We start from the raw sequence: 25,995 nt of genomic DNA, 5'->3' as shown, positions 1-25,995 counted from the left end.
GGGGCCACATAAACCCAGACCGGGGCCTGGAACCAGCACGCCCGGGGCCTTCATCCAAAAAAAGAAAAGAAAAAAAAGATGAAAAGCCAAAAAAAAAAAAAAAAAAAAAAAAAAAAAAAAAAAGAACATAGTAACTTTGTGGCCTAACATGAGTATTAATTTTAAAAAAAAGTCACCAACTCTCCAGCCCAAGATTCAGCAAACTTTTTCTATAAAGGGCCAAGGAGTATTTTAGGTTTTGTGGGTCAAAAATACTCTGTTTAGTAGTCTTTTTTTTTTCTTTTTCTTGTCCATCAACCCTTTAAAAATGTAAACACCATCCTCGGCTCTGTGGTAGGGTGGTATGAAAACGGGTGGAGGTTCCAGGCTACAGTTTGCAGACCTCTGCTCCAGCCAAATTAATCTTATGATGCTTCAAATATGCAACACATACTTTAAGTAACTACTTAAAAATATCTTAATATTAAAATATTTGATCATCTAAGTTTTCTAAGAGCATACTTATGAAACAATAAATGATCTATTTTTGAAATGCCAATAAATCTGTCATATTTTTAAATATCTAATTTGTTTATTCTCAAAGTTCCTTGGCTATCTATAAAATTTTACCCACCACTAAAATGATTTTGAAACATTCGAATGTTTTTAAGAATTTGCAGTATTTCAATTTTAAACTGTAGCAACATTTCTAAATAGTTTTTCAATAGAAAAGTAAAGTCGAAACTATCTGTTGTCCTTTATTAATTATACCTATATTAAATACCACTGAACATATTAAAGAACACTGGTGTAAGTTTTTGTAAAACTGAAACTTCAAAGAATGAAAAGAGTCTGCAATCAAGCTTATGATGTAGCCAACTTAAGTTTAACAGAATATTTTATTTAATCATTTCCTTCTGGTCCCTAAATGATTTACATCATTACACATAGCTACACATTTGCTCCAAGAATATAAAGTGTATGCCAGAGAAATATCAAGAAAGCTAATTCCACCAACTTTACTATAAGCAGGCAGTTTAAAAAAAGATACGTTGAGGTACATAAAAGAACTGGGAAGAATTTCCTAATCCTCAATGGAATGAAATAAAATTTCCCTAAGAAATATATCACATGTGGTTTACATCTTGACTGTATTTTAAAATAAAAACGCTAGTTTTCAAAATATATGCGCCTGAAATTTTTTTTTAATTCCATCCTTTTATAACATCATAAAATATCCTCACATTGATAAATCCAACAGATTTATGTTCAAATGTAACTATGAAAAAGAAGACCACCATTTAAATATGTCACTATGCAAGTGCTATGTATCCAACAGGAAAAGAGAATTGCAATAATGCTAGAAATTATTCAAAAAGAAAATTCAAAATGTACTCAACTAATTTTCTAATGGGATTTATAAATCTATTAATTTAAACTTTTAGTGTGACTTATAAATAATAAGGAAATTTCTAACTGAATTTAAATGCCATATAATTTTCATTCAAAGGATATTTACTTGATGGAAGGTAAGATAAAAAGTTCTTGTTGATATTCTACTCAGGATTTATTTTACTGTCTGTATTCATTTTAATTTAAGTATTTTTTTTAATTTTCCAGGGACAAAAGAACAGGGACAGAGACAGTCAGAAAAGACACCAATGACTGGAATTAATACATTTAGCCTCAGAAACTTACTTACTAAAGAATCATGGCTTTTGAACAGCTAGAGGAAAAAAATACTGGTAAGTATTTTTTAGAGTGAGTTGTTAAGCTGGCATTCATCTAAGGTGAACAATGAGACTCTGTTAACTATTATTAAGACCCTGTGGGTTATAACCTACTTGAAGTATCCTTTTTTGCCCTACCATTTTGCCCCCCCAAAACAAAACCCTGAGTCAGATAATGTCTTTGGAACTAACTCCAGTTTACAAGAAATTCGGGCATAAACAAACTTGCTAAACATCACTGCAAGGATACAGTCAACAAAATCCAGGACGTGAGATACTCTATACGAGGAGCTGTTTCTTTAAAAAAAAAAATAAGGAAAAAAAGAGGGAGAGAAAACCTATAGACTAAAAATGACTGGATTTACCAACCGATCTGAAGAAACCAACTACTTTAAAAAAAAAAAAAGTAAGACGGGCGAACTGGAGTTTTTACTAGTTAATATTAAATAACTGGCAATTTTTAAGATATGATAAAGACATTTTTTGAGAGTCCTTATCTTTTAGAGATACATACTGAAATACAAATGAAATCATATGAAGTCAGGGATTTCATATAAAAAAATTAGGGAAAGTGGGTATACTTAAAGATGAAAAAGATCTGCTAAGTATTGATAACTGTTATGGTTGAGTGATGAGCACATACTACTTCTACTTTTCTATATGTCTACCAAACTAAAGAATTTTTAATATCAACGGTGAAAATCAGTCAAGTGGAGATGATGAATTTATCAAGATTCCTAGTTTAGTAGGAATTAAAAAAAGATAAAGTAAAATGGAGAAAAATTTAATATTCATTTCATAAAGCATGATTATCTTCAGAAACTAATTTTAATTTATTACCTGTAAGAGGTTAAGAAATTCGTTAGTTTAACATAAACATGACAAATTCAGAAAGATTAGAAAATATATTACTATATAAGGCAGAATCTAAAGAATTCTAAATATATATCATCCACCTGACAATGTAAAATCATTTTAGTTAACCAGTATTTTACTTACATTTTCCATATAGTTTGGCTTAAAGCCCTCCTGCTGTCGCCTCAGCTCCTCCTGTTCTCTGTGTCGGATCATTTCCTCTTCACGACGACGGTGCTCTTCTTCATGCCTGAGAGATTTTTAAATAAAAACTCAGGGTGGTTGACATATAAGCCATAATACGGTATTTTATTTCAGGTAAAACAAAATCATTTATGTATATCATTTATTTATACATTATGCCTAATCTGTGATAACGAGTGGCTTACCAGATTTACCTTCCTTTTATTTTGCTCTAAACCATTAATAAATCAAACAAACCAATAAAATAATTTATCTAGGGTAAATCAAAAAAGTAAAGTAACAGCATATAACTAGGATAATTATATGCTTACAGTCAAAAAATCCAGAAACCAAAAGCTCAAACCAGTACTCTATTACTGTACAAGGAGAAAGCCCGGGATTCACAATCACTGGCACAGCAGAGTTAGTTCTTAGAGACACTCAGAACCTATTCCAATACAAGCCACTGCAAAGGACCACATTGCCTAGACAAAAATCCTACTACGTGCAAAAGGAAGCCTTAACATTCTCTCCCCCATTTCATTAATGCACTGAGGAAAGTATGCACCTGGAACAGGTGTCTGATTACCACCTGTTTTCGCAAATTAAGTTTTATGGGACAATCATTCCCTCACTGTCTGTGGCTACCTTTGGGCTAGAGCAGTGCTGAATAGCTGATACACAGACCATATGACATGAAAAGCCTAAAATATTTACCATGTAGCCCTTTCCCAGGAAAAGTATGCCAACCTCTGCCCCAGAGATATCAAGCATGGAACAACAACTACAAGACAAACAAAAAAGATATGTATGTGCAGGATTACTATTAAATCATAATTAGTTACAATATGATTAAGAAGGAAAAACCTACAAAATAATATTGAAGTAATAGTCTGACATTTAAATCAATGCAAACTCAAATATACATGCTCTCCACTCAAAAACAAAGAAGTAATTTAAACAGCAAAGACTATATAATGCTGATGCCCCCTCAGTAGGTCTCATTTTCCAGGCTACTCTTATAAGCACCCTTTTACACCAAGTATAGATACTTCGTTGTTGTTTTGTACACCAAACACAGTACCTGAACTAAAAGAAATGGCGGTTTCACCCACAGCCAGCAAGAAAACAGGTTGTTAGGACTTCATATCAGACCATGTGCAAGTAACAAGACAATGTTCCTAAGGTATTTCAAGCAAACTCTGGATTTTGAGATATCTACATCCCCAGTATAGATCTCTATTCAAGGAAACAGAATATTCCAATAAACCGGTTAATCCATTTCTAGTACATTAACACACACATAAATTTTATGGTTAAGAAAATACTTTCATGTTCATACACTGCTGAAAATGTACATAGTGACAGGAAAAATTCTCTTCAAAAACTCTAAGGCCACATGTGTTTTTCAGACTTTAAAAAGGGTTTAATATACTATTATGATATCTCCAGTAGGATCTATTATGATATCCCAGCAGTACCCAATAATCAACACCATTAATACTTCTGTAGTAAGATGAACATTCACATTCTACGAATATAACACAGGTTTGGCATGACCACAACGTAAAACAGGTCAGGTTTTGCATCATACAGGCTCATGTCAGATCCTGCCACTAAATGATACTCAAAGCTTTTTGGTCTTCAAGATTGCAACAATGACTTTGTTGAGGACCAACGTGTAGCAAACAATTTTATGTGTGCAAATCCATTTCCAGTAAACTAAACAGAAATATCTATACATGTGTGCAAGAATGTATACACACAGATACAAGACTGTACATTAATTAAAGGCAAAAGGTTGAAGACATTCAATTACAAATGAGGGACAAGGAATACAATACAACCATTACAAAGGCAGATTTGCATTCACTGACATGAAACAATGTCTAAGGTACAGTGTCAGAAAAAAGGCAAGCAAAACAATAGTATTCCTATTGCTGCATCTAAAAACCATTTGTACGAGCAGAGAAGAGAGTATGAGAGTTTCTATCACACTGGGGATAATCTGGGGAGACAAGAGCATTGCCCTTTTTCTTTTGTACACATACGTATCATGTGAGTTTTTTTAAACATGTATTGCCATAACATTTTTAATTTAAAAGATATTTTAAACAAAATTTATAATGTACTTCTCCCTATTGTTAGAGCAATTTTTTTCTGATAAAATGTGAGACTACATTTATATCTGGAGAAAAAATATGGTAAAAAGGTATAAAATCACTTTAAACATTTGCTATTTTTTTCCTTCCATTCCATTGCCTATAGATTCGAGAGTTTCTACTTTATTTTGTGATTACACCACACTGACAATTCCATAATATAAATTTACAGGCAACATATAGGAACATTCCCTACTGTACATATGTTTGCGTTTAATTTTTTTCCTTCCACAAGATGCTTTAACAATTATCTTTATATTTAATGTCTCTTTGGATCAAGGATAATTTCCTAGGTTATATTCACAAATGTAACTAATAAGTAAAGAAGCATGATGAATTTTAACTTCCTTCATGTTATACTTAATTGGAAATTGATAAAACCTCTATTTTACAATTTATTTTAATTGGAAGCCCACTAATTGTCTCATATTTTAATAGGACTTTGAAACCTGAGAGGCTTTAGGCACTAAGCTATGATACAACTGATATAAAAATGTCCTGCTCTTTGTTCCAGTCCAGCACTATGGCCTCCACACCCACCAAAGGCCTCAGTCCATCTGATGATCTTTATACTTTGTCAAATGACATAAAAAGGGAAAGAATGGATGGATGATGGGTAGATGAGTGAGTAGGAAGGAGTAAGGGAAGGAAAGAAGAGAACAAATGAACAAGTACTAAGTGGGCCAGTTACAGCCTGAACCAGCCCATCTAAGCCCTGTCCGCCTTCACTGTCACAGCCTCTGAAGAAGTGACCCACGAAAACCTAACTTACTTGTAGCATTGAAATGAAAACCAGAAAATTTTGTATACTCCAAATTATTTAATTTCTTTCAAATATATTTTCTTAAGCAGTTTTTTCAGTCTCCCAACTAAGGTAAACAGAAAGGCCGTGTCCAGACTCTCTGGCTGTCTCACGTGGCAGCCTCCTGAGTCAGACCAACCTCTGCAGGCTGCTGTATTTTTATCTGCTTTCTGCTGCAAGGGCAGGATATATTTGACAATTATTAGTAAAGTAAGTTCCTAGACACTATTTTTTTCCTTTCCTTCATACATGCTGCAAAATTACTCAATTTTAACACATTATTTACATTTCTTAAATCAGGAAACAATTCTTACAATTAATTTCAAAACAAACTCCACAGGCACAAGAAAAGATTAACAGATTTATCACTGGCTGTATCTGCTAAAATACAGCCAACCATAAAAGTTACGCATCAAATTATCACTTAATTGTTGACATATCTTTATATTGTTAGTACACACTTATCTGAATTTCAAATTGAATCTGATATACCTCTGCAACATTAAATAAGATTAATGGAAGACCATTCGGTGAAAAATTACCAGGTACATAGAATACTTATCACGTCAAGCAACCAATATTTCAATTATTAAACAAGTAACCTATTAAAAATTCCAGTAAGTACTGCGTTCTATTTTGTGCGCTTCACTTTCTTTTTAATAATCTGATCATATTCCAACTAATGTCTGCCTCCCTCCCAGATTACCTAAGTGCCACACCAGCAGAGCTTGTGTCTTTTGTTTTCCATTGTATCCCCAGTACATAGAGTCCTCTTTTTCATTTTTCATTTCCAACTAATTTTAAACTTACAGAAAAGTTGCAGAAATAGTAGAGTTCCTATATCTCCCTCATGCAGCATCCCCTAATATTAACATCTTCCATAACTATAGTACAATTATGAAAACCAAGAATTCACACTGGTACATTGCTACAGTTCAACTCTAGCTCTTACTCAAATTTCACCAGTTTCCCCACTATGTCCTTCTTCTGTTCCAGGACCCTATCCAGAATCTCACATTGCATTTAGTTATTATTTCTCTTTAGTCTCCTCGAGTCTGTAACACTTCAGTGTCTCTTGGTCTTTCATGACCTTGACACTTTTAAAGAGAACTGATTATTTTGTACAGTGTCCTTCAATTTAGGTTTGTCTTAAGTTTTCTCACGACTAGCATAAGGTTATGAAGCTTTGGCAAGAAAACCACAGAAATGACAATGTACACTTCTGGGTGCATCATATCAAGGGGTGCCTGGTGTCCGTGTCTTATTAAGGGTGATACGAACCTAAACGCTTGGTAATGGTGGTATCTGCTGGGTTTCTCCACTTCAAATTTACTATGTTTCCATTTGTACCTCATACAAATTTGAGACTCCACAAATCCTGTATCCCAAGTTTTGTGCAACAACCTTAGCACCTACTGGGAAATCTTGAATGAAACAACTATAGGCGTGCCTCATTTTATTGCCCTTCCCAAAAATTGCATATTGCTTTTGCACACTGAAGTTTTGTGCCAACCCTGTGTTGTCAGATGGTTAGCATCTTTTAGCAAGAAAGTATTTTTAATTAAGGTACACACATTGTTTTTTAAGACATGCTATTGCACACTTAAAACACTACAGTGTAGTATAAAGGTAACTTTTATATGCACTGCGAAACAAAAAAATTCACTTTATTGCAATATATTGTGCTGGTCTGGAACCAAACCCACAGTATCTCCAAGGTGTGTCTGTATTACTGCAGTATTCACCCATTGGTAATTTTTCTCTCAGACTCATTTCACATTTATTATTTGGAATTCTACTTCTAACAACTAAGGAAGAGTTGTCCATTCTCCCCATTTATTTACTTACTCATTAAAATAACTTCTATCAGCACAAACTCATGGATATTTACTTTATTCAACAGTGTAAAATCTAATACTATCATTTTTTATTTTGTTGTTGAAATTGTTCCAACTTTGGCCCTTAGGAGCACCTTCAGTTTGGCTCCTGTGTTCTCTCAACATGCCCTAGCATTGTTCAAGTACTTTGCTTCTCTCTGACACAAGATTTGTCAGGCTCATCTTGGACTTTTCAAATCCTGGAATCAACCGCTTCTCCAAAAAGCCCTGGTTCCCTTTATTGGAGAATGGTGCTCAGAAACAAAAATCTGGGCATTAGATGAGCTCATTGTTCCTGAGGCATCACTGCTTCTAGATGGACAGGGCTAGGAAATATGTATATATATATGAACCGATGTACATATACATGTCTATATTTCTGTATCTGTCTAGATTAAATGCCACTCAGTTCATACTGATACTTAGAATCCCCATTAAACATCACAGGAGTCGTTTTAATTTTAGCCTTTCTCCCTTCTTTCTTTCTCCAACAATGAGAAACCTGGTTCATACTGATCTGTACTAATATATTCACTTAAAAAAGTATATACATTATTTTCAATAAAGTCTTGATCAAAGAAAGAAAAAAAGTATATACATAAAGTAGTTTCAGAATTGCAAACCTATATCCCTATGAGAAATACATTTACTAACTAGATTACAGAATTTATATATTGTTCTTGCCACTAGCCTATAGTATTCAATCAAGATACAGTTATCCAAAGTTATTTAGGTTCCTTATTTTCTTCCCCATCTCCTTCCAGTGTGACAATGCTGTCCATTTATATATAATACAGTTAAGCTCATCTGTTATATTTTTATTCCCTACTTTGGGTTCCCCCACATTGATTTTTTCTCGGTTTGTTTTTGTTTTTCTTTTTGCTGACTGAAGTACAGTTGATTTACAATGTTAGTTTCAGGTGTACAGCAAAGTGATTCACTTATACATACATATTCTTTTTCATATTCTTTTCCATTATGGCTTATTACAGGATATTGAATATAGTTCACTGTGCTATACAGTAGGACCTTGTTGTTTATCCATTCCATACATAGTAGTTTGCACCCCACATTGTTTAGTTTTAATTACTTATTATTTTAGCACACTAGTATAGGGCACTAATTTTAAAAGCCTACTTGTCAAGGATAAATGTAAGAGAAGAAAGCTGGATTCAGGTAGGTTTATATTAGGGGAGAGGAGGTTTCCTTTTCTTTGTACAAGTAGAGGAGACTTTAACACGTTTACATGAAGTGGAAAGAAGCAACAAGAAAGAAACTGAAAAAGGTCCCTCGTGTAAGAAGTTCATGGCGGGAGTTATTTACACCAGTGGTTCTCAAAATTTAGGATGCACCAGAGTCACCTGGAGGATTTACCAAAGCACAGGTGAATCAGTTTATGATTCGGTAGTTCAGAGGGAAGGCTTGAGACTTTCTAACAATCTCCTAGGTTAGAATGCTGATGCTGCCTGCCAAGTACCATAAATTGAGAATAAGTAGGTTAGAGTAAAATCAGAGAAGTACCAAGACAGAAATACACAAACGTTGGTATAATCAGGTATAAAGTTGGAAGAAAAACACTAAAATATATGGTCTAGTACCTATCTCCTGACCGTGAAGACACTTCAAACTCATTAACAGTTTTTCACTTTATTTCCCATGAGCACCTAACTTCCTGTCACAAGCACTTACTACTTTTATAGCACTTTCAAAACAAAATTTTAAGTTTGCTTTAATCTATAATATCTTTGTTTATAACAATTCCTAATTATGTTTTTGTTTTTTTCTTTTTTTGCGGTACGCGGGCCTCTCACTGTTGTGGCCTCTCCCGTTGCAGAGCGCAGGCTCAGCGGCCACGGCTCACGGGCCCAGCCGCTCCGCGGCACGTGGGATCTTCCCGGACCAGGACACGAGCCTGCGTCCCCTGCATCGGCAGGCGGACTCTCGACCACTACGCCACCAGGGAAGCCCCTAATTATGACTTTTGAAACTTGTAAGAGTAATACTTATCTCATATTTTACAACTGAATATTGCAGGTACAAGAAAAGCTGTTAATTTTTGTTTCTACATCTTGGATCAACTACTCCCTTAAACTTCCTTACTTAACCTAAAAGATTTTAAGTTGCCCATCACAGTTCTCTATTATGTACTGAGATCTTTAATGCCCATACCCTTTTTACCATGGATTCCAGATATCTTTTTTAAACAAATTATCACAAGTACAAAAATGCTTAACGGCATTCAGAGTAGTATTATACACATGAAAAAAAACTCAGATCAACGCAAATATATCCATCTCTGGAAAAATGGCCCCATAAATCATGGTGCATTCTTACAATAAATTATACGAAACAATGCCTAAGCCCTTTATGTAAGTTCACATTGTCTGCAAAGTGTCCATAATCAGCTATAAAAAACACAGAATAACAAAGATTTATGTTATCTCAAAGATTTATGTTATCTTCTGGAGTAATTCCCTAAATGTGGTCAGAAATCGACAATTTTGGTTTCCTCCCCTGTATTTTCCAAGTTATATAACTTGTTGATAACAGGCATTGGGAGTTTTATTCATAACATACATAATGAAACCTACATATATTCACGTATACGTTATAGTGATGTTCTTTACCTCAGTTGTATTTGCTTCCGTTTTTGCAGCTCTTGGTTTCTGAGTTCTTCTAAGCGTCTGAGTTCCTCTTGACGCCTCATTAAATCTACAAGATATTGATTATAGATTAATATTTTTAGCTTCCCCTTCTGTATTTTTATATTCATAAGCATATAGATTCTCTATGACTGGCAATATATGTAGTAACTTATTCATACTCATGCACCTAGCTTCCCTTTTTGTCTATCACATCATTTTACAATGAAAGATTATAAGCTGTGTAATAAATTAATATCACTTCTGGGCCCATTTCTTCATGTGTATGAAGAAAATAATAAATCCATCCTTATATTAAGAAATTTAAAAAAAAAGAAATTAAAATGGGCAGTAACTGTTTTAAAACAGGGTCTAGAACATATTAAAAATAGAATAGTAGCTACATTTTCATTTACATAGTTTTAAACAAATTAGAATTTTTTTCAGCAGCAAGCTCAAAGCCCAAAAAGATGCCTTGGCAACCATCAGCAGAGGGCATGTAAGAACCAGACCAAACAGTACGAATAATGAGATAGGACATGGCATAAAACTCAAAAACATCCCTCCCAACACAATCAGCAGGTTTCCTCCTGCATCAGGTCTGTGTCATATGAAAGAGGGCAATGAGGAGACAGTTCCTGAAAGGGGAAAAGGGCTGAATACTGATATGAACAAGACCACTTTAAACAGGACGAGCATTCCCACTGTCACCAACCCATGTCACATCATCAAGAACAGGGGTTCCATAAACAAAAACAAACAAACAAAAAAACAATAAAATATATTTCCAGAAAAAAAAAAGAACAGGGGTTCCACTGCAGAATAAGATAATGAAAGATACATTTGTTTTGCACATCTGAGAAGCAGTGGATAAACTTCCCAAGTATTAAAACTCTTTGTAATATCTTACCAAATTACATGTGCACGCATGCATAAAATATATATATACACATATACAGATATATGAATACCCTGAATAACACAAGTATTGGTTGTTTTTATTTTCGTTTTCTAAAATCATGTTACCTGAAATTTCTAAAATAAACATATATTAATTGAACGTTTCTTAATAAATTGCTATATTCAGAATTCACTTAACGTAATACTTAACAGTTAAAGTTAATATTTCATGTGCCAATAACTCTAAACATCTTAACCATAACAACACAGGCATAATTATAACAAGGTATTATCCTCCCTACAGATTGAATTATGTATTAATTATGTCAAAGAAAAAAGATCCAGACAGATTATAAATGTGTTCTAGCCATCCAGCCACTACATGGTTCAACTGGGATGTATAGCCAAATCTATCCTTATTCCAAAGCTCTTTCCAAAATGCCAGCATTGCAAACCTGGCTGTTCAGCCTCAACTGAGAAACTTAAAAAAAAAATTTTTTTAAAGCTTTTCGGACTCTGCTCAGGAAAGTCTGCTTTGGTATATGGGGTAGGAACCAGGCGGTTCTGATAGCATGCCAGCTGAGAAAACATTCAGCTATCTTAAAACGCAAACATGACTGCAATTAAGTTCAAACGTTTTTGCCATTAGCCGTCAACCTTGACTGCTCATTAGAATTACTTAAGTACCTTTTAGCCACAGACCAATTAAATCAAATCTCTTGGGATGTGGACCAACTGAGTATTTTTTTTTTGAAGCTCCCTAGATGACTCCATTCTGCAACCAACATTGAGACCCCATAACTATCATATAATTTCTATAGCTGGCGAGACTTGTAAAGACCAAAAATATACAATCTATTTCTATTCCTAAGGGGAAATGCTTCAATAAGCCAAAGCATGGGAAGTATCTTACTATCATTAATTACCCAAGAAAGTCAATACAGTGCATCCTGTAACAGTTTTATTATTGATTTTGTAGGTTAGTTGTTCTTAAATCAGGGGCACATATAGTAATAAATGTAAAATTACATTTTCTTCCATGAAAAGGAATAAGAAAAGAACATGAATGTTTTCTGACAACTGGATCTTCTCCTTTTAAGCTGGGCCAGTTAAGACAGGTGCTTTAACCTCTCAGATCGTGCTTTCTCACCAGTAACATGGGTATAATAATTAGCTCAAAGGATCTGACAATCAAATTATCAGATAAGCACATTATCTAACAGTCATGAGGAGCACTATCAACTTAAAACAGAACTACCATTTTACATCTTCCAAATTATTTCCTTTAAGTTGCTAATATCCAGGGTTCCTGAAATTTCACTAAAGCTTATATATTTGTATACTGCCATGATAATATTCTTCTGGAGGAAAATATTACCCAAAAAACAGGTAACCTGAGGTGCTTTTAATCCTTTAACCCAGTAAATCACACTCATAGGAATTTTTCTTATAAAAATAATCCAGGGAATTCCCTGGCAGTCCAGTGGTTAGGACTTGGTGCTTTCACTGCAGGGGCCCAGGTTCAACCCTGCCGGGGAACTAAGATCCTACAAGTCGCACACGGCCAAAAAAAAAAACAAATCCAAAGGCATCCACAGACATAAAGTATCAGCTGCAGCACTACTCACTAACAGACCAAATAACATTTAAAACTGTGTACCTAACAAACACAAAAGACGTAAAACTGTATCTATAATTGCAGTATATCATAAACACGGGTATACAGCAAAAAGGGAATAGAGGGGAATATGGACAAATTTTAAGTCTGATTTGCTAGACTGTAGGAAAGTGTTCTCTCAATGTAATATCCTTCGAGTCATGAAGACTAAACATATGCTCTCTGATCTAACACAGCTCCTTCCTAGAAATATAAGAACTGAATCTATAGATTGAAAGGGCACATCTGGTCCCAAGAAAAGTATGATGGTGTACAATAAGATACATCTGGAATATAAGACTGGACAGATGGAAAGATGTAATAAAACAAGTATGGTAAAATGTTAGTAACAAAATCTAAGTATTAAATACCTTAAAATTCTTTGAACTTTTTTTTTTTTTTTTGGCCACATCATGCAGCTTGTGGGATCTGTTCCCCAACCAGGGATCCAACACATGCCCTCTGCAATGGAAGCGCAGAGTCCTAACAACTGGACCACCAGGGATTTCCCCTTTCAACATTTTTATGTTTAAAATTTCTCATAACAAAATGTTTGGGCGGAAAACATATCCTGGATAAGTTACTGAACCTTAAAAGAATTCACATGGAAGCCTGTTAAAAGGATCAAGTCACAAGAAGGGAAAAAAATCCAGGTTTATCTCAGACTTTCCCACAGAAACATACTATCAAGTACTTAAGAAAGGGGAGAAAGAAGCATGAATTTTACACCATTCAAGAGAGGGTTTAAAGTATAAGATCATGAGGACTTCTCTGGTGGCGCAATGGTTAAGAATCCACCTGCCAATGCAGGGGACACGGGCTTGAGCCCTGGTCCAGGAAGACCCCACATGCCACGGAGCAACTAAGCCTGTACGCCACAACTACTGAGCCTGCGCTCTAGAGCCCACAAGCCACAACTACTGAAGCCTGCATGCCTAGAGCCCATGCTCGGCAACAAGGGAAGCGACCGCAGTGAGAAGCTCGTGCACCGCAACAAAGAGTAGCCCCCGCTAGCAGCAACTAGAGAAAGCCCGCGCGCAGCAAGGAAGACCCTACGCAGCCAAAAATAAATTAATTTTTTTATAAAGTACAAGACCATGGATGTTTTAGAAGATGCAGGAACACTGTTTCTGTGAACCTTCTGACAGAAATCACAAGGATAAACATCAGAGAATCAAGTGATGAACAGAAAAGTCATGACTCAACATATTTAAAATAGGGCTGAGAGAATTATGTGAGAAACGTGTGAGAACTACGGTTAAGGAACATTAAAAAGAAAACAGGGTCTCAAAGACACATTTGCACTTCCATTGTCCGTTGCACTATTCACAACAGCCAAGGTAATGGAAACAAACTAATGTCTATCAACAAATGAATGGATAAAGATGTGGTTGTGTACATACAGACACATAATGTACACACACAAAAAATGCGGTATACAGAAATATAGACACACACATTGGAATATTATTCAACCATCAGAAAAGGAAATCCTGGGCTTCCCTGGTGGCGCAGTGGTTGAGAGTCCGCCTGCCAATGCAGGGGACACGGGTTCGTGCCCCGGTATGGGAGGATGCCACGGAGCAGCTAGGCCCGAGAGCCATGGCAGTTGAGCCTGCGTGTCCGGAGCCTGTGCTCTGCAACGGAAGAGGCCACAACAGTGAGAGGCCCGCGTACCACAAAAAACACCAAAGAACAAAAAACAGATAGTGAAGCAAAAAAATAACCTGTATTAAGTATAATGGGATTTGGATCTAGAAAGGACTACACAAACAGCAGTAAAATAGAAATGAAGCAATTGTTAAAAGGAACTGGTGTGTCCAGTAAGAAATCAACATTTACAAAAATTTGCTAAGATAAATACATATTGACTGCAACACTGTTTTTACTAACAAGCTGGAAAGAGAACTAGACATCAATTAAAACAGGATAAGCAGGGCTTCCCTGGTGGCACAGTGGTTGAGTCCGCCTGCCGATGCAGGGGACATGGGCTCGTGCCCCGGTCCGGGAAGATCCCACATGCCGCGAAGCGGCTGGGCCCGTGAGCCATGGCCGCTGAGCCTGCGCGTCCAGAGCCTGTGCTCCACAATGGGAGAGGCCACAACAGCGAGAGGCCCGCGTACCGCAAAAAAAAAAGAGGATGAGCAAAACTAATTATAGCCATTTAACAGAGTATCATTAAGCCATTTAAAAAATGAAGCAGATCTATACGTACACACTTATACAGAAAGTAAAATAGCAAGAAGCAAAAAAGATCTTCTTGGTTATAAATAAATACACACACACACACACACACATCTACTGACATATGCATGATTTTTTTTCATTAAAGGATACAGAAGAAACTTAAAATACAGAAGAAACAGTGACTCCTATAAGAAAGCAGAAGGCGGGGCCAGGGAAAAGGACAGTTTTCTGTGCTGTCTGAGCTTTCCATTTCCAAGATAGGTGAACTAGAAAGCCCTGTGTCTCTGCAGAGCCAAAGAACTAAGATTACTTCAAGTTGCTCCCCAACCTGAATACACCCTTAGAAGCGCTCGATAAAATATAAAATTGTAGAACAAAAGAGAAGATTGTAAATTTTTTTTTTTTAAACAAACTAACACTGAAACGAATTTATCACCTGCAGACTTTTGCTGAAATACAGGATGTACTTCAGGAGAAGTAAACCCAGAAGCAAGGACTAAGATACAATAAGCAATGTGCTTTTCTAATATTATAAACCAAAAACTGTTAACATGGGTTATAAATAAGCACACAAAAAGCAATAAAATGAAAGCTCATAGGAAATAACTACAAAATTACTCTGCTTCAAAAGTCAAAACTCCCTTAGGGGTGAGGCAAAGTTTTCTAAGAGCTCACAAGAGCTCTACGAGGCCTAAAGAAATGTTGTTCTTTGTCATCACTACATCCTCAGTACCTCACATGGTGTCTTCTACAACCAACATTCAATATGGGTTCAAGTAATGACTGTTACACTACTGCCTGTTCGTAGCAGCAACAAATATCTTTCAGCACAAATGCTTACACATCTAATCAATGTTTTTTCCTAACTATGGCATGACCATAGATAGCAGGAAAATAAAGTGGCAAAGTGCATGCCAGGCTAAGAGCTGAGAACAATTCATACTCGACAGAAGTGCTAGAGCAACCATGAGGCCTGGGAAATTAAAATTTTTTTAATTTCCCAGTAGATTCTGGTGTGTAGCCATTTTTTTTTTTTTTTTTTTTTTTGGCCATGAGGGGCAGCATGAGGGATCTTAGTTCCCCGACCAGGTATTGAACCCGGGCCCCCTGTAGTGGAAGAGCAGAGTCTTAACCACTGGACCACCAGGGAAGTCCCTGGCCAAATTTTTGAATCATAAAATCTAAGGCTGGATAAACTTGAAGCTCTCTCTTCCAGGTCTAAGCAGCCTATGATTCTAAAACTTTATCTTAGATAACAATTTTCAAATTTCTGCAAGAGACCTAGTATAAACGTAACTAGTTTAAGCATATTAGTATATGATATGAATGACTTCAATTTTATTAGAAAAAGAGTATTTTACAGTTTACAGAAACGCTAGGTTTAGGGTCCAAATGAAACCAGAAATGTCTGACTAGTTTCTAGCGTTTGCTGAGTTTGTTTTAACTTATTTAGCATCAACGCAGTTATTCAGTGACTTGACCGTAATTGCTCAATTGCTCAATAAACATTTACTGAACAGTTAAAAAAAAAAAAAAAAAAAAACTAACCTGGATTTTACCCAAAAGGAAATGAGAATCTACCAAAAAGATTTACAGATGAATGATGATCAAATTTTCACCTTTTAAAGAAATACTGGCTCTAGTATAAAGAATACTTTAGGGACTTCCCTGGTGGCACAATGGTTAAGAATCCGCCTGCCAATGCAGCAACTACTGAGCCTGCGCTCTAGAGCCCGCAAGCCACAACTACTGAGCCCATGTGCCACAACTACCGAAGCCCATGTGCCTAGAGCCCGTGCTCTGCAACAAGAGAAGCCACCGCAGTGAGAAGCCCACGCACCACAATGAAGAGTAGCCCCCACTCATCACAACGAGGGAAAGCCCACGTGCGGCAACGAAGACCCAACGCAGCCATAAATAAATAAATAAATAAATTTATTTTTTTAAAAAAAGAAGAAGTCTGCTGCAGAAACTGGGCAGCTGTCTGTGGCGCCATGACCTCTGGGGGCAGTCAAGAGAAGGTACACAGAACTTTACTGAAGTGCTAAGTTAAAAAAACAAGTGCAAAAAATTTAAGAGCAAAATAGAAAGCAATCAGATGCTTTATTTTAAGAAATACAAAATTTTGGGAATTCCCTGGGGATCCAGTGGTTAGGACTGCGTGCTTCCACTGCAGGGGGCACCGGCTGGATCCCTGGTCAGGGAACGAAGATCCCACAAGCTGCACAGCATGGCCAAAATAAATAAATAAATAATTTTTAAAAAAAGAAATCCAAAATTTTACAGATAATGGAAAAGATGAGTAATAGGAAGAACCAGAAAAAGTTTTTTGGAGAATTAACAGGAAAGAAGAAAGGGTAGAGATAAACAATATAGACAGGGATAAAAAGAAACCTAGAAACAGGAATGGGAAGAAGTAAGCTTCTGAGATATATTTAAGCAGCTTGACATGTTAGGTATCTGACCAATGACTGCGAGTAAATGTTATGTTATGTATAACACCTGTTATGAGTGCTCTTAAAAATTCAGTTAGCTCTGCCTCAAGTGTTTAAAATGTTCTTGCCAAATACTCAGAATTTAGTATTCCTCAATTCCCATACCCAACAGCACACATGAATCTTTTTCATCTCTGCCAAGGAATATCCATCTGTAAATCTTCTGACATGTAGTAAGAATCTTAAATAGCCAGCATTTGCCATAATTCTTCTTTCCACCAAACAAAATCTTGATATGTGACTTTATGCCACAACTACATACCAAGAATCACCCCACTGGGCTTCTCTTTGCCAGCAGAAACATGTACTCACTTCTGGCAAAAGTTAACAACCTTAATCACCTCCAACAATACTATTTATGTAGGTAACTTATTTTTAGTAAGTTTTTTTTCCTAAGGAAGTTCTCTCAGAGAAGTGAAATGTTTCTTTCTAGCATTTTCAGTTTCAACTGTCTCTAAACCCCTAACTAGCGACTTAGTAATAGGTGTCAACGGGGACACCTACACGGAAACGCGTCTTACCTTGCCGCATGAGCATCAGCTGGTGCTCGTGCCGGGCCGCTTCCATTTCCGCCTCCAGTTTCTCTTTGGCTTCTCGGATGTTTCTATCAACCTGCTCGCGCTGCTGCTTCTCCATTTCATCCAGAGCCTTCCAGCGAGATGCATACTCAAATTCAAATGTCCCAGGCTGAGCAAAACGCGGCGGCTGTTCTCTTTCCCTAAGTTTACAAGGAAAGACACACAGAAATGTTATGTTTCAAAGGTAAAATGACATGTAAGAACAACAAACACTACCATTCACTGAGCTATTACAATGTTCATGGCACTGTTGACAAGTACCCTCCGTGAAATATATCACGGCAACATTGTCAAGCAGGTTTTAACAAGCCTAAGTTTGAGAAACTGCCCAAAGATGCCCAACTAATTAGTAAGGGCACCAGGATTCAAACCTAGGCAATCTGATGCTACAATCTGCACTCCCCTAATTAACAACTCCAATAAGGCCTTCCTGGTTTTCACTCAACAATTTTATATAAGGTAGTCTGCAACATATGACTCAAGTGTCCCTTAAGTTAATTGGCTGAAGTCAGATTTTTCTCTCTAAAAGTATAACTTTTAGGGATAGTAATACAAGCAGATACAGTTAACTGTTATGTACCAGGTTCATTGGCTAGGCCAAAAACTGTAGGCCTAATTTACTACAACTGGCTTAATACTTGTTTGCCTTGCTAGACTATAAACTCAATGAGTACATGAAATTTCTATTAACCACTGTAACTGTAACTAAGTACCTAGACATACCTAGCACATTGTACACATTTAGTATTTATTTCTTTGAATGAATGAATAAATGACCGAAAAAATTTAAGACCTGTGAATGTACCTGACAGTCAAAGAAATTCTTCAGTTATTCAAAAGTACTGATAAGAACATAATTCTCACTCATCAATAAAAGTACAGATGGCATGCAATCACAAATTTTAACTTTTATTTTGGGGTGGGGAGGGGAAGATGGTGGATGGGACAAAGTTGGGAGATAAAGGGAGAGGTTGTCACAGAGGGAAAATGTAGTGACAAGAAACAGCTGTGGGACTTCCCTGGTGGCACAGTGGTGAAGAATCCTCCTGCCAATGCAGGGAACATGGGATGGAGTCCTGGTCCAGGAAGACCCCACGTGCCGTGGAACAACTAAGTCCATGCACCACAGCTACTGAGCCTGCGCTCTAGAGCCTGCAAGCCACAACTAGTGAAGCCCACACGCCTAAGGCCCGTGCCATGCAACACGAAAAGCCACTGCCATGGAAGCCTGCATACTGCAACGAAGAGCAGCCCCCGCTGGCCGCAACTAGAGAAAGCCCACGTGCAGCAACAAAGAACCAATGCAGCCAAAGATAAGTAACTAAATTTATTTTAAAAATAATAATAAGAGGCACCCATATTTGTCATTTAAATCAACTACAAGGAAAAACATCCATCTGCACTAAAATCAAGGAATGCTCATTAAAACATGCATAAAATGTCATCTTGAGCCTACACTATCAAATCTTAACATCATAACATCCATCTTCTGTCAGGACAAAGAAAAATACTTTTACACATACACTCATAAGTATAAATTGGTATAGTATTTGGGGAGAACCATCTGGCAGTATTAATCACAGTTAAATATGCATACCCTTTGATCTAAGCCATCATACCTCACTTTCTTGGTTTTAAATGGTATTTTTCGCTACTTCATATGTTTTATAATCTTTGGTTCATTAATTATTGTATAGCCCCACCATGAGAAACGTTAAGCATTGTGAGGGCAAAAACAGTTCTAAGTTGCACTGGCAGGACCAAGAACAGTGCCTAGCACAAAGGCATTCCAATATTTGTTGAACTCATGCATGCAAATATTACAGGTTTTTTGTTTTTTTCTTTTGGGCCACTCCATGCAGCATGTGGGATCTTAGTTCCCCAACCAGAGATGATCAAACCCACACCTCCTGCTTTGCAAGCACAGTCTTAACCACTGGACCGCCAGGGAAGTCCATTACAGTTTTATTTACTATAATAAATGAGTGACTGGTTAAGAACAATACAACATATTCATACAGGCCACTTATGCAAAAATATCTGAATCACACTGAGTGAAAAGTAATTCAAAAAGAATAACATATAACATTTTGAAAACAGGCTATTTTTCTTTTTCATCTTTAAGAAAAATTCTTAACTCTTTGCCAAGTTATTTAACTAGAACCTTCTCCACTCCACCCCTGCCAAAATGTCTCCTAACTCATGGCACTTCCCTGGTGGTCCAGTGGTTAAGACTCCACCTTGCAGTGCAGGGGACGCCGGTTCGATCCCTGGTCGGAGAACTAGGATACCACATGCCGCGGGGCAAGAAGCCCACGTGCCACAACTAGAGAGCCTGCGTGCCACAACTACAGAGTCCACACACTCTGGAGCCCACGGGCTCTGGAGCCCATGCACCACAACTATAAAGAAGCCCGCACACCGCAACGAGACCCCATGTGCTGCTACTAAGACCCAAGCAGCCATAAATAAATAAATAAATAAATATTTCAAAAAGTCTCCTAACTCTTAATTCATAATACACCTGAAGCATACTAAATACAGAAATTTACATATCTAAAATTCTTTATTGGGGCTTCCCCGGTGGTGCAGTGGATAAGACTCCGTGCTCCCAATGCAGGGGGCCCAGGTTCGATCCCTGGTCAGGGAACTAGATCCCACATGCATGCCACAACTAAGAGTTCACATGCCACAACTAAGGAGCCCACATGACATAACTAAGGAGCTGCCGAGAAGCAACTAAAAGAGCCCATGAGCCGCAACTAAGGAGCCCACCTGCCACAACTAAGAGCCGGTGCAACCAAATAAATAATAAATAAATATCAAAAAAAGAAAATTCAGGGCTTCTCTGGTGGCACAGTGGTTGAGAGTCTGCCTGCCGATGCAGGGGACGCGGGTTCGTGCCCTGGTCCGGGAAGATCCCACATGCCGCGGAGCGGCTGGGCCCATGAGCCATGGCCACTGAGCCTGTGCGTCTGGAGCCTGTGTTCCGCAACGGGAGAGGCCACAACAGTGAGAGGCCCGTGTACCGCAAAAAAAAAAATCATTGTTTCTCTGGCATAAATACTACTGACAGTATCCTCTTACCTACCCCATCCATGCCCCAGTTGTAAAAGTTGAGACTTCAAAGTCAAGTTAACATTTTACCAATATACACAAGAAAACTAGCATTCCATGTAGACCAGCCCACTCTACTAACCAGATTGTATGACTAAACAGCACACCTTATAATCCAACAATACTCGATTACAAATGTGAAGTAATAAATACCCTTGAGAGCACAGATCTAAATTATCTTTGTTAGTAAAATCTTACTTATGATACTGCTGAGTTTTCTGCATTAGCTTCTCTGGCAAGCCATCTTCATCATCAAACTGCTCCATGGGCTCCACAATGACTGGACGAGGGGTCCTGGACAGGTAAAAAGCATTAATAAGAATTAATACAGTATCAAGAATTAACGTCCTCCTAGAAATCTTTTATAGTAACTCCAAGATACATACTTGGAAATTTTCTTTCCTGAGTAAAATGTCTGAAATCAGTCAAAAACACTGGCTGCACAGACACAGGTGAATGTCCAAGTCAAAAATGAGTGTTTATTTTTAGAGAATGGAGTCTATTCAAGGTGACAGAAAAATACATCAACCACGAACCTGCGTGAGCACCGCAGTTAACTTTTACAAAGCACAATGCAGAAGAGCGAGTACCTGACTCTCATTCTGTGTGTGTCGTCCTCATCCCCCCAACCCCATCACCTCAAATTCCCACCACTGCCCACCTGCCAGTCTCCCTCTGTGTCCAACCGGTCTTGTAAAGAAAAGTCTTTCTAAAACCCAAAATGAGACCTAAAAGATTATCAGCCAAGAAAAAGGGAACGAGGCGGGGCCAGAAGCAACACATGCAAGGAGGAAACGGGGTGGGGGGACAAGAAGAGTGGATGATGACAGATCTGACCTGGAAACCCTCCTTTATTGTTTTCCAAAGGAAGGGAAAGCTCACTGAGGAAAGACAAGAAAGAGAAGTAACTGCAGTAGATGATATACTGATATTAAAACTTTCCTTGCTATCAGTCTCTCACCATGCAAACAGACTAAAATCTATTTATACTGCCTTCTGAACAGAGATGCTTCAGAGACAAAAAAGTCACGGTTAATTTTTGAGGTGTTAACAGAGGAGCTAGAGAGGTGAAAGGGCTTTCGCAGTTCAGAATGCTTCCCTTTACAAATAAATAAAGGTCCAGAGATTAAGAGACTAAATCCTCCACTGTAGGGAAAGGAAAGATATAAATCGGTTATTTATAAAGTTATTCCTGGGCTAATGAAGACATTTTAGAGAGAAAATGAATTAGAAGCAGATGTGGAATACCTTGGGGTGATGAAGACAGCGAGATTAGAAACCTCAGATAAAATGCGTGGGAACCCAAAAGAAAAGGGACTCACAGGCCTCATTTTCCAGGGTGAGATCTCGTGTCCAACATGTAAAAACAGAAACATAAGAAAGAATAAGTAAACACAGCCTCCAAGAGTACACATAACCCAGTGAGGTGTGAGAAAGCAGCCAAGAACTCCTGAACCCACCCAGCCCATAGGAAGATCTAGTATTCTGAGAGCACCCAAAGGGGCCCAGGGACAAAATGAAGAAGATGCACTATATGGACCACTTAACCACTGGAAGCCTTGGCAGGGCCACAAACATTCGAAGAGTAATAGAGCCAGGTAAGAACTACACCCGAACCGAGGCCAGCAACGACTGAAACCTGCACCCTCCACTTCAACACCACGAGGCCACCACCACCCTAGACAAAAATCAGAAGAGACCTCAAGAGGAAAATGTACTGGGGCTTCCCCTGTAACACAGTGGTTAAGAATCCACCTACCAATGCAGGGGACATGGGATCGAGCCCTGGTCTGGGAAGATCCCACGTGCCACGGAGTAACTAGGCCCTTGCACCCCAACTACTGAGCCTGTGAGCCACAATTACTGAGCCCGCATGCCACAACTACTGAGCCTGCACTCTAGAGCCTGCCTGCAAGCCACAACTACTGAGCCCACGCGCCACAACTACTTAAGTCCACATGCCTAGAACCTGTGCTCCACAACAAAAGAAGCCACCACAATGAGAAGCCTGCGCACCACAACGAACAGTAGCCCCTGCTCGCCGCAACTAGAGAAAGCCCACGGGCAGCAACGAAGACCCAACGCAGCCAAAAACAAATAAATAAAATTTAAAAAAATAATAATGCCAATGTCATAACACTGACATTTTTGTCATTTGGGGAGCTAAAACAGATAAAAGGAAATAACAGATGTAAATAAATTCAATGTGTGATCTTTGATTGCAAAAAATAAGTTATAAAACACATTACTAGGCAATGGGGAAACATAATATTCAATTAAAATTAAACTTTAATATTCAATATTAAATAAAAATATTGGATAAACATTGTTTCCTCAGTGTGACAATTATATTGTGGCTTTATTCATAGAAGATACATGCCAAGTACTGTAATCAGGGGTCAAGTATGTATCCACTGCTGACTCTTAAATGAATTAGCTAAGAAAAAAACAAATTTGTACACATAGTGAAAAAACTATGACAAAATGCTAACAATCAGTGAGTGAAGATAACATTTATATTAACATTAAAGGATTGTTTTAAAGGGAAAATATCTTTCTCTAAACTGAAATTAAAACGTACACTTTTTCCTCCTTCTAAGGAAGCAACTCCAACATCATCTTTAGGGTATCAGTTGGAAAATAGTAAGAACAGACCACTATATCTTCATTGAAGTTAACCTGAAATGATCTTTAAAAAAACAAACCAAAGAAAAAAGGGAAAGGGAAAAAAATTTGAAAAGTGAGCACCTATCATTATGCCTCCCCAATTCCTGTGAGCTCCAGGCATGAGCACCTCTGCTGCTCTAGGTGTGATTCTAATGTTTAAAGATGTGGACATACCTTTATTATCATAGGTGAAGCTTTTTAATTTCCCCTTTTTTCTATTTTTCTGCCTCTTTTGTAATTTCAAAACAGCACAGACATATAATTTACACATAGTTTTGCACACTGTGTGGTAATCATTATATATACTGTGTACAAGGTCATTTACCTAAAGGCATGTGTAGTATACAACATTTTATGACAATTTAAAGGTATTTTCAAGAGAAATTTTGATTACACAAGATGTCTACATTTAGAAACTAAATCCCTGTGATACCACTCCTATAAATCACTTGTATTACCTCAGATATCTGAGATACAGTCAGTCCATCAGTAAGTATTTGATTACCTAACAGGTACCAAGACTGCAGTTGGGGCTAGGGATACAATGATAAACAATCCCTGAAAGTCTTCTAAGAGACCCACCCCCTCCAAAAAAATGAGTAAACAAAAGAACCATTTTAAGACCTAAGAAGAAAAAACGATGCTGTCAGAAAGAATAACAGAGGCGCCACTTTAGATAACGCAGTCCAGAAAATCCTCTCCATAAAGCGACCCTTCAGCTGAGACCAACTATTCAAACAGCAGGGAGAAGAGCATCCTGAGCTCCATGAGAATGTTTAACAACAAAGGACCTGAGTAAGGAGAGTCTACAGAAAGAAGAAACCACTCCACCTGCAGCACAGTATAAGAACCAAGGGAGGGCTTCCCTGGTGGCGCAGTGGTTGAGAGTCCGCCTGCCGATGCAGGGGACACGGGTTCGTGCCCTGGTCTGGGAGGATCCCACATGCAGCGGAACGGCTGGGCCGGTGAGCCATGGCCGCTGAGCCTGCGCGTCCGGAGCCTGTGCTCCGCAACGGGAGAGGCCACAACAGTGAGAGGCCCGCATACCGCAAAAAAAAAAAAAAAAAAAAGAAGCAAGGGAGAGACTTCCCTTGTGGCACAGTGGTTACGAATCCACCTGCCGACGCAGGGAACGTGGGTTTGATCCATGGTCTGGAAGATAAGATCCCACATGCCGCAGAGCAACTAGGCCTGTGTGCCACAACTACTGAGCCCACGCGCCTAGAGCCTCTACTCCGCAAGAAGAGAAACCACAGCAAAGAGAAGCCCACGCACCACAATTAAGAGTAGCCCCGGCTCGCCGCAACTAAAGAAAGCCCGTGTGCCCCAACGAAGACCCAATGCAGCCATAAATAAATAAATTTACTTAAAAGAAAAAAAAAGAAGCAAAGGATTTGGCATCAGGCTAAACTCCACCATTTATCTGCTGTGCAATCTTAAGCAAATTACTTAACATCTCTGGGCCAATTTTCTCACCTGAAAAATGGAACAAATAATAACCAGTGTTGTTCTGGAAATCCATGAAATAAGACACATAAAATGTTCAACACCTTGCCCATTCCCTCAAAATTGTTATAAATTATTCTAAAAGCTACCCGTGAGAATTAAATATTTACCAATGCCTGGCTATGACTTTAAAAAACAGCAATTAAAGCCTGCAGTGGAAAAAACATACTAACCACACACCTTGCCTACTGCTTTAGTCCTTGCCTTCCTTCACTCTTTAAATAACTATTAGAAGCTTACTATGTGGCCAAGAAATATTAGAATACAAATGTTAGGATTATAGTGTTAAGCCGGACAAAGTCCCTGCCCTAGTGGAGCTTATATTCTACCGCGGAGAAAGACATGCAACTTAACACTAAGTGCTATGAAGAAAAATAAATTGGAGAATAAAGCATCAGGCTATTTTAAGATAAAACAGTCAGCTTCCCTGAGGAGATAACATCTTAGCAAAATGTGAATAAAATGCAAGAGCAAGGCCCATGATGATCTGGAGAGAGAGCATCTCTAAGCAAAGGGAACAAGAGCCAAGTCCCTGAGAGAACAAGTTGGCAGAGCTGTAATTCATGCTACATCTGCTATAAAACAGCTTTCGCACAAATGCTTAACTGTCAAAAACAAACTGAAAAATGCTTTACAAATCACCAAACGAAGCTCCTTG

The 25,995-nt window shown here is 37.9% G+C and overlaps 1 protein-coding gene across 13 annotated transcripts in view; it reads right to left on the bottom strand.

Annotated features, from left to right (window-relative positions):
* Positions 1-25,995, bottom strand: part of PSPC1 (paraspeckle component 1) — a 107,893-nt gene that overhangs the window by 72,915 nt on the left and 8,983 nt on the right. For all 13 annotated transcript variants that reach the window (XR_003434884.1, XR_003434889.1, XR_003434880.1 and 10 more), the window contains exons 3-6: positions 21,363-21,458; positions 17,991-18,187; positions 10,216-10,300; positions 2,709-2,814 (exon numbers count right to left, since the gene is read on the bottom strand). Coding sequence is in view for 1 of the 13 variants with exons in the window: in XM_027116765.1 (XP_026972566.1) it covers positions 2,709-2,814; positions 10,216-10,300; positions 17,991-18,187; positions 21,363-21,458 (484 nt within the window). In the remaining 12 variants the exon portion in view is untranslated. The remainder of the gene's footprint in view (positions 1-2,708; positions 2,815-10,215; positions 10,301-17,990; positions 18,188-21,362; positions 21,459-25,995) is intronic.

The sequence above is a fragment of the Aethalodelphis obliquidens genome, unplaced genomic scaffold (assembly GCF_003676395.1).
Source record: "Aethalodelphis obliquidens isolate GAN/ISIS:26980383/991018 unplaced genomic scaffold, ASM367639v1 scaffold16, whole genome shotgun sequence".
Lineage (NCBI taxonomy): Eukaryota > Metazoa > Chordata > Mammalia > Artiodactyla > Delphinidae > Aethalodelphis > Aethalodelphis obliquidens.
Note: the sequence above shows the minus strand (reverse complement) of the source record. Positions and strands in the feature narration are given on the sequence as shown.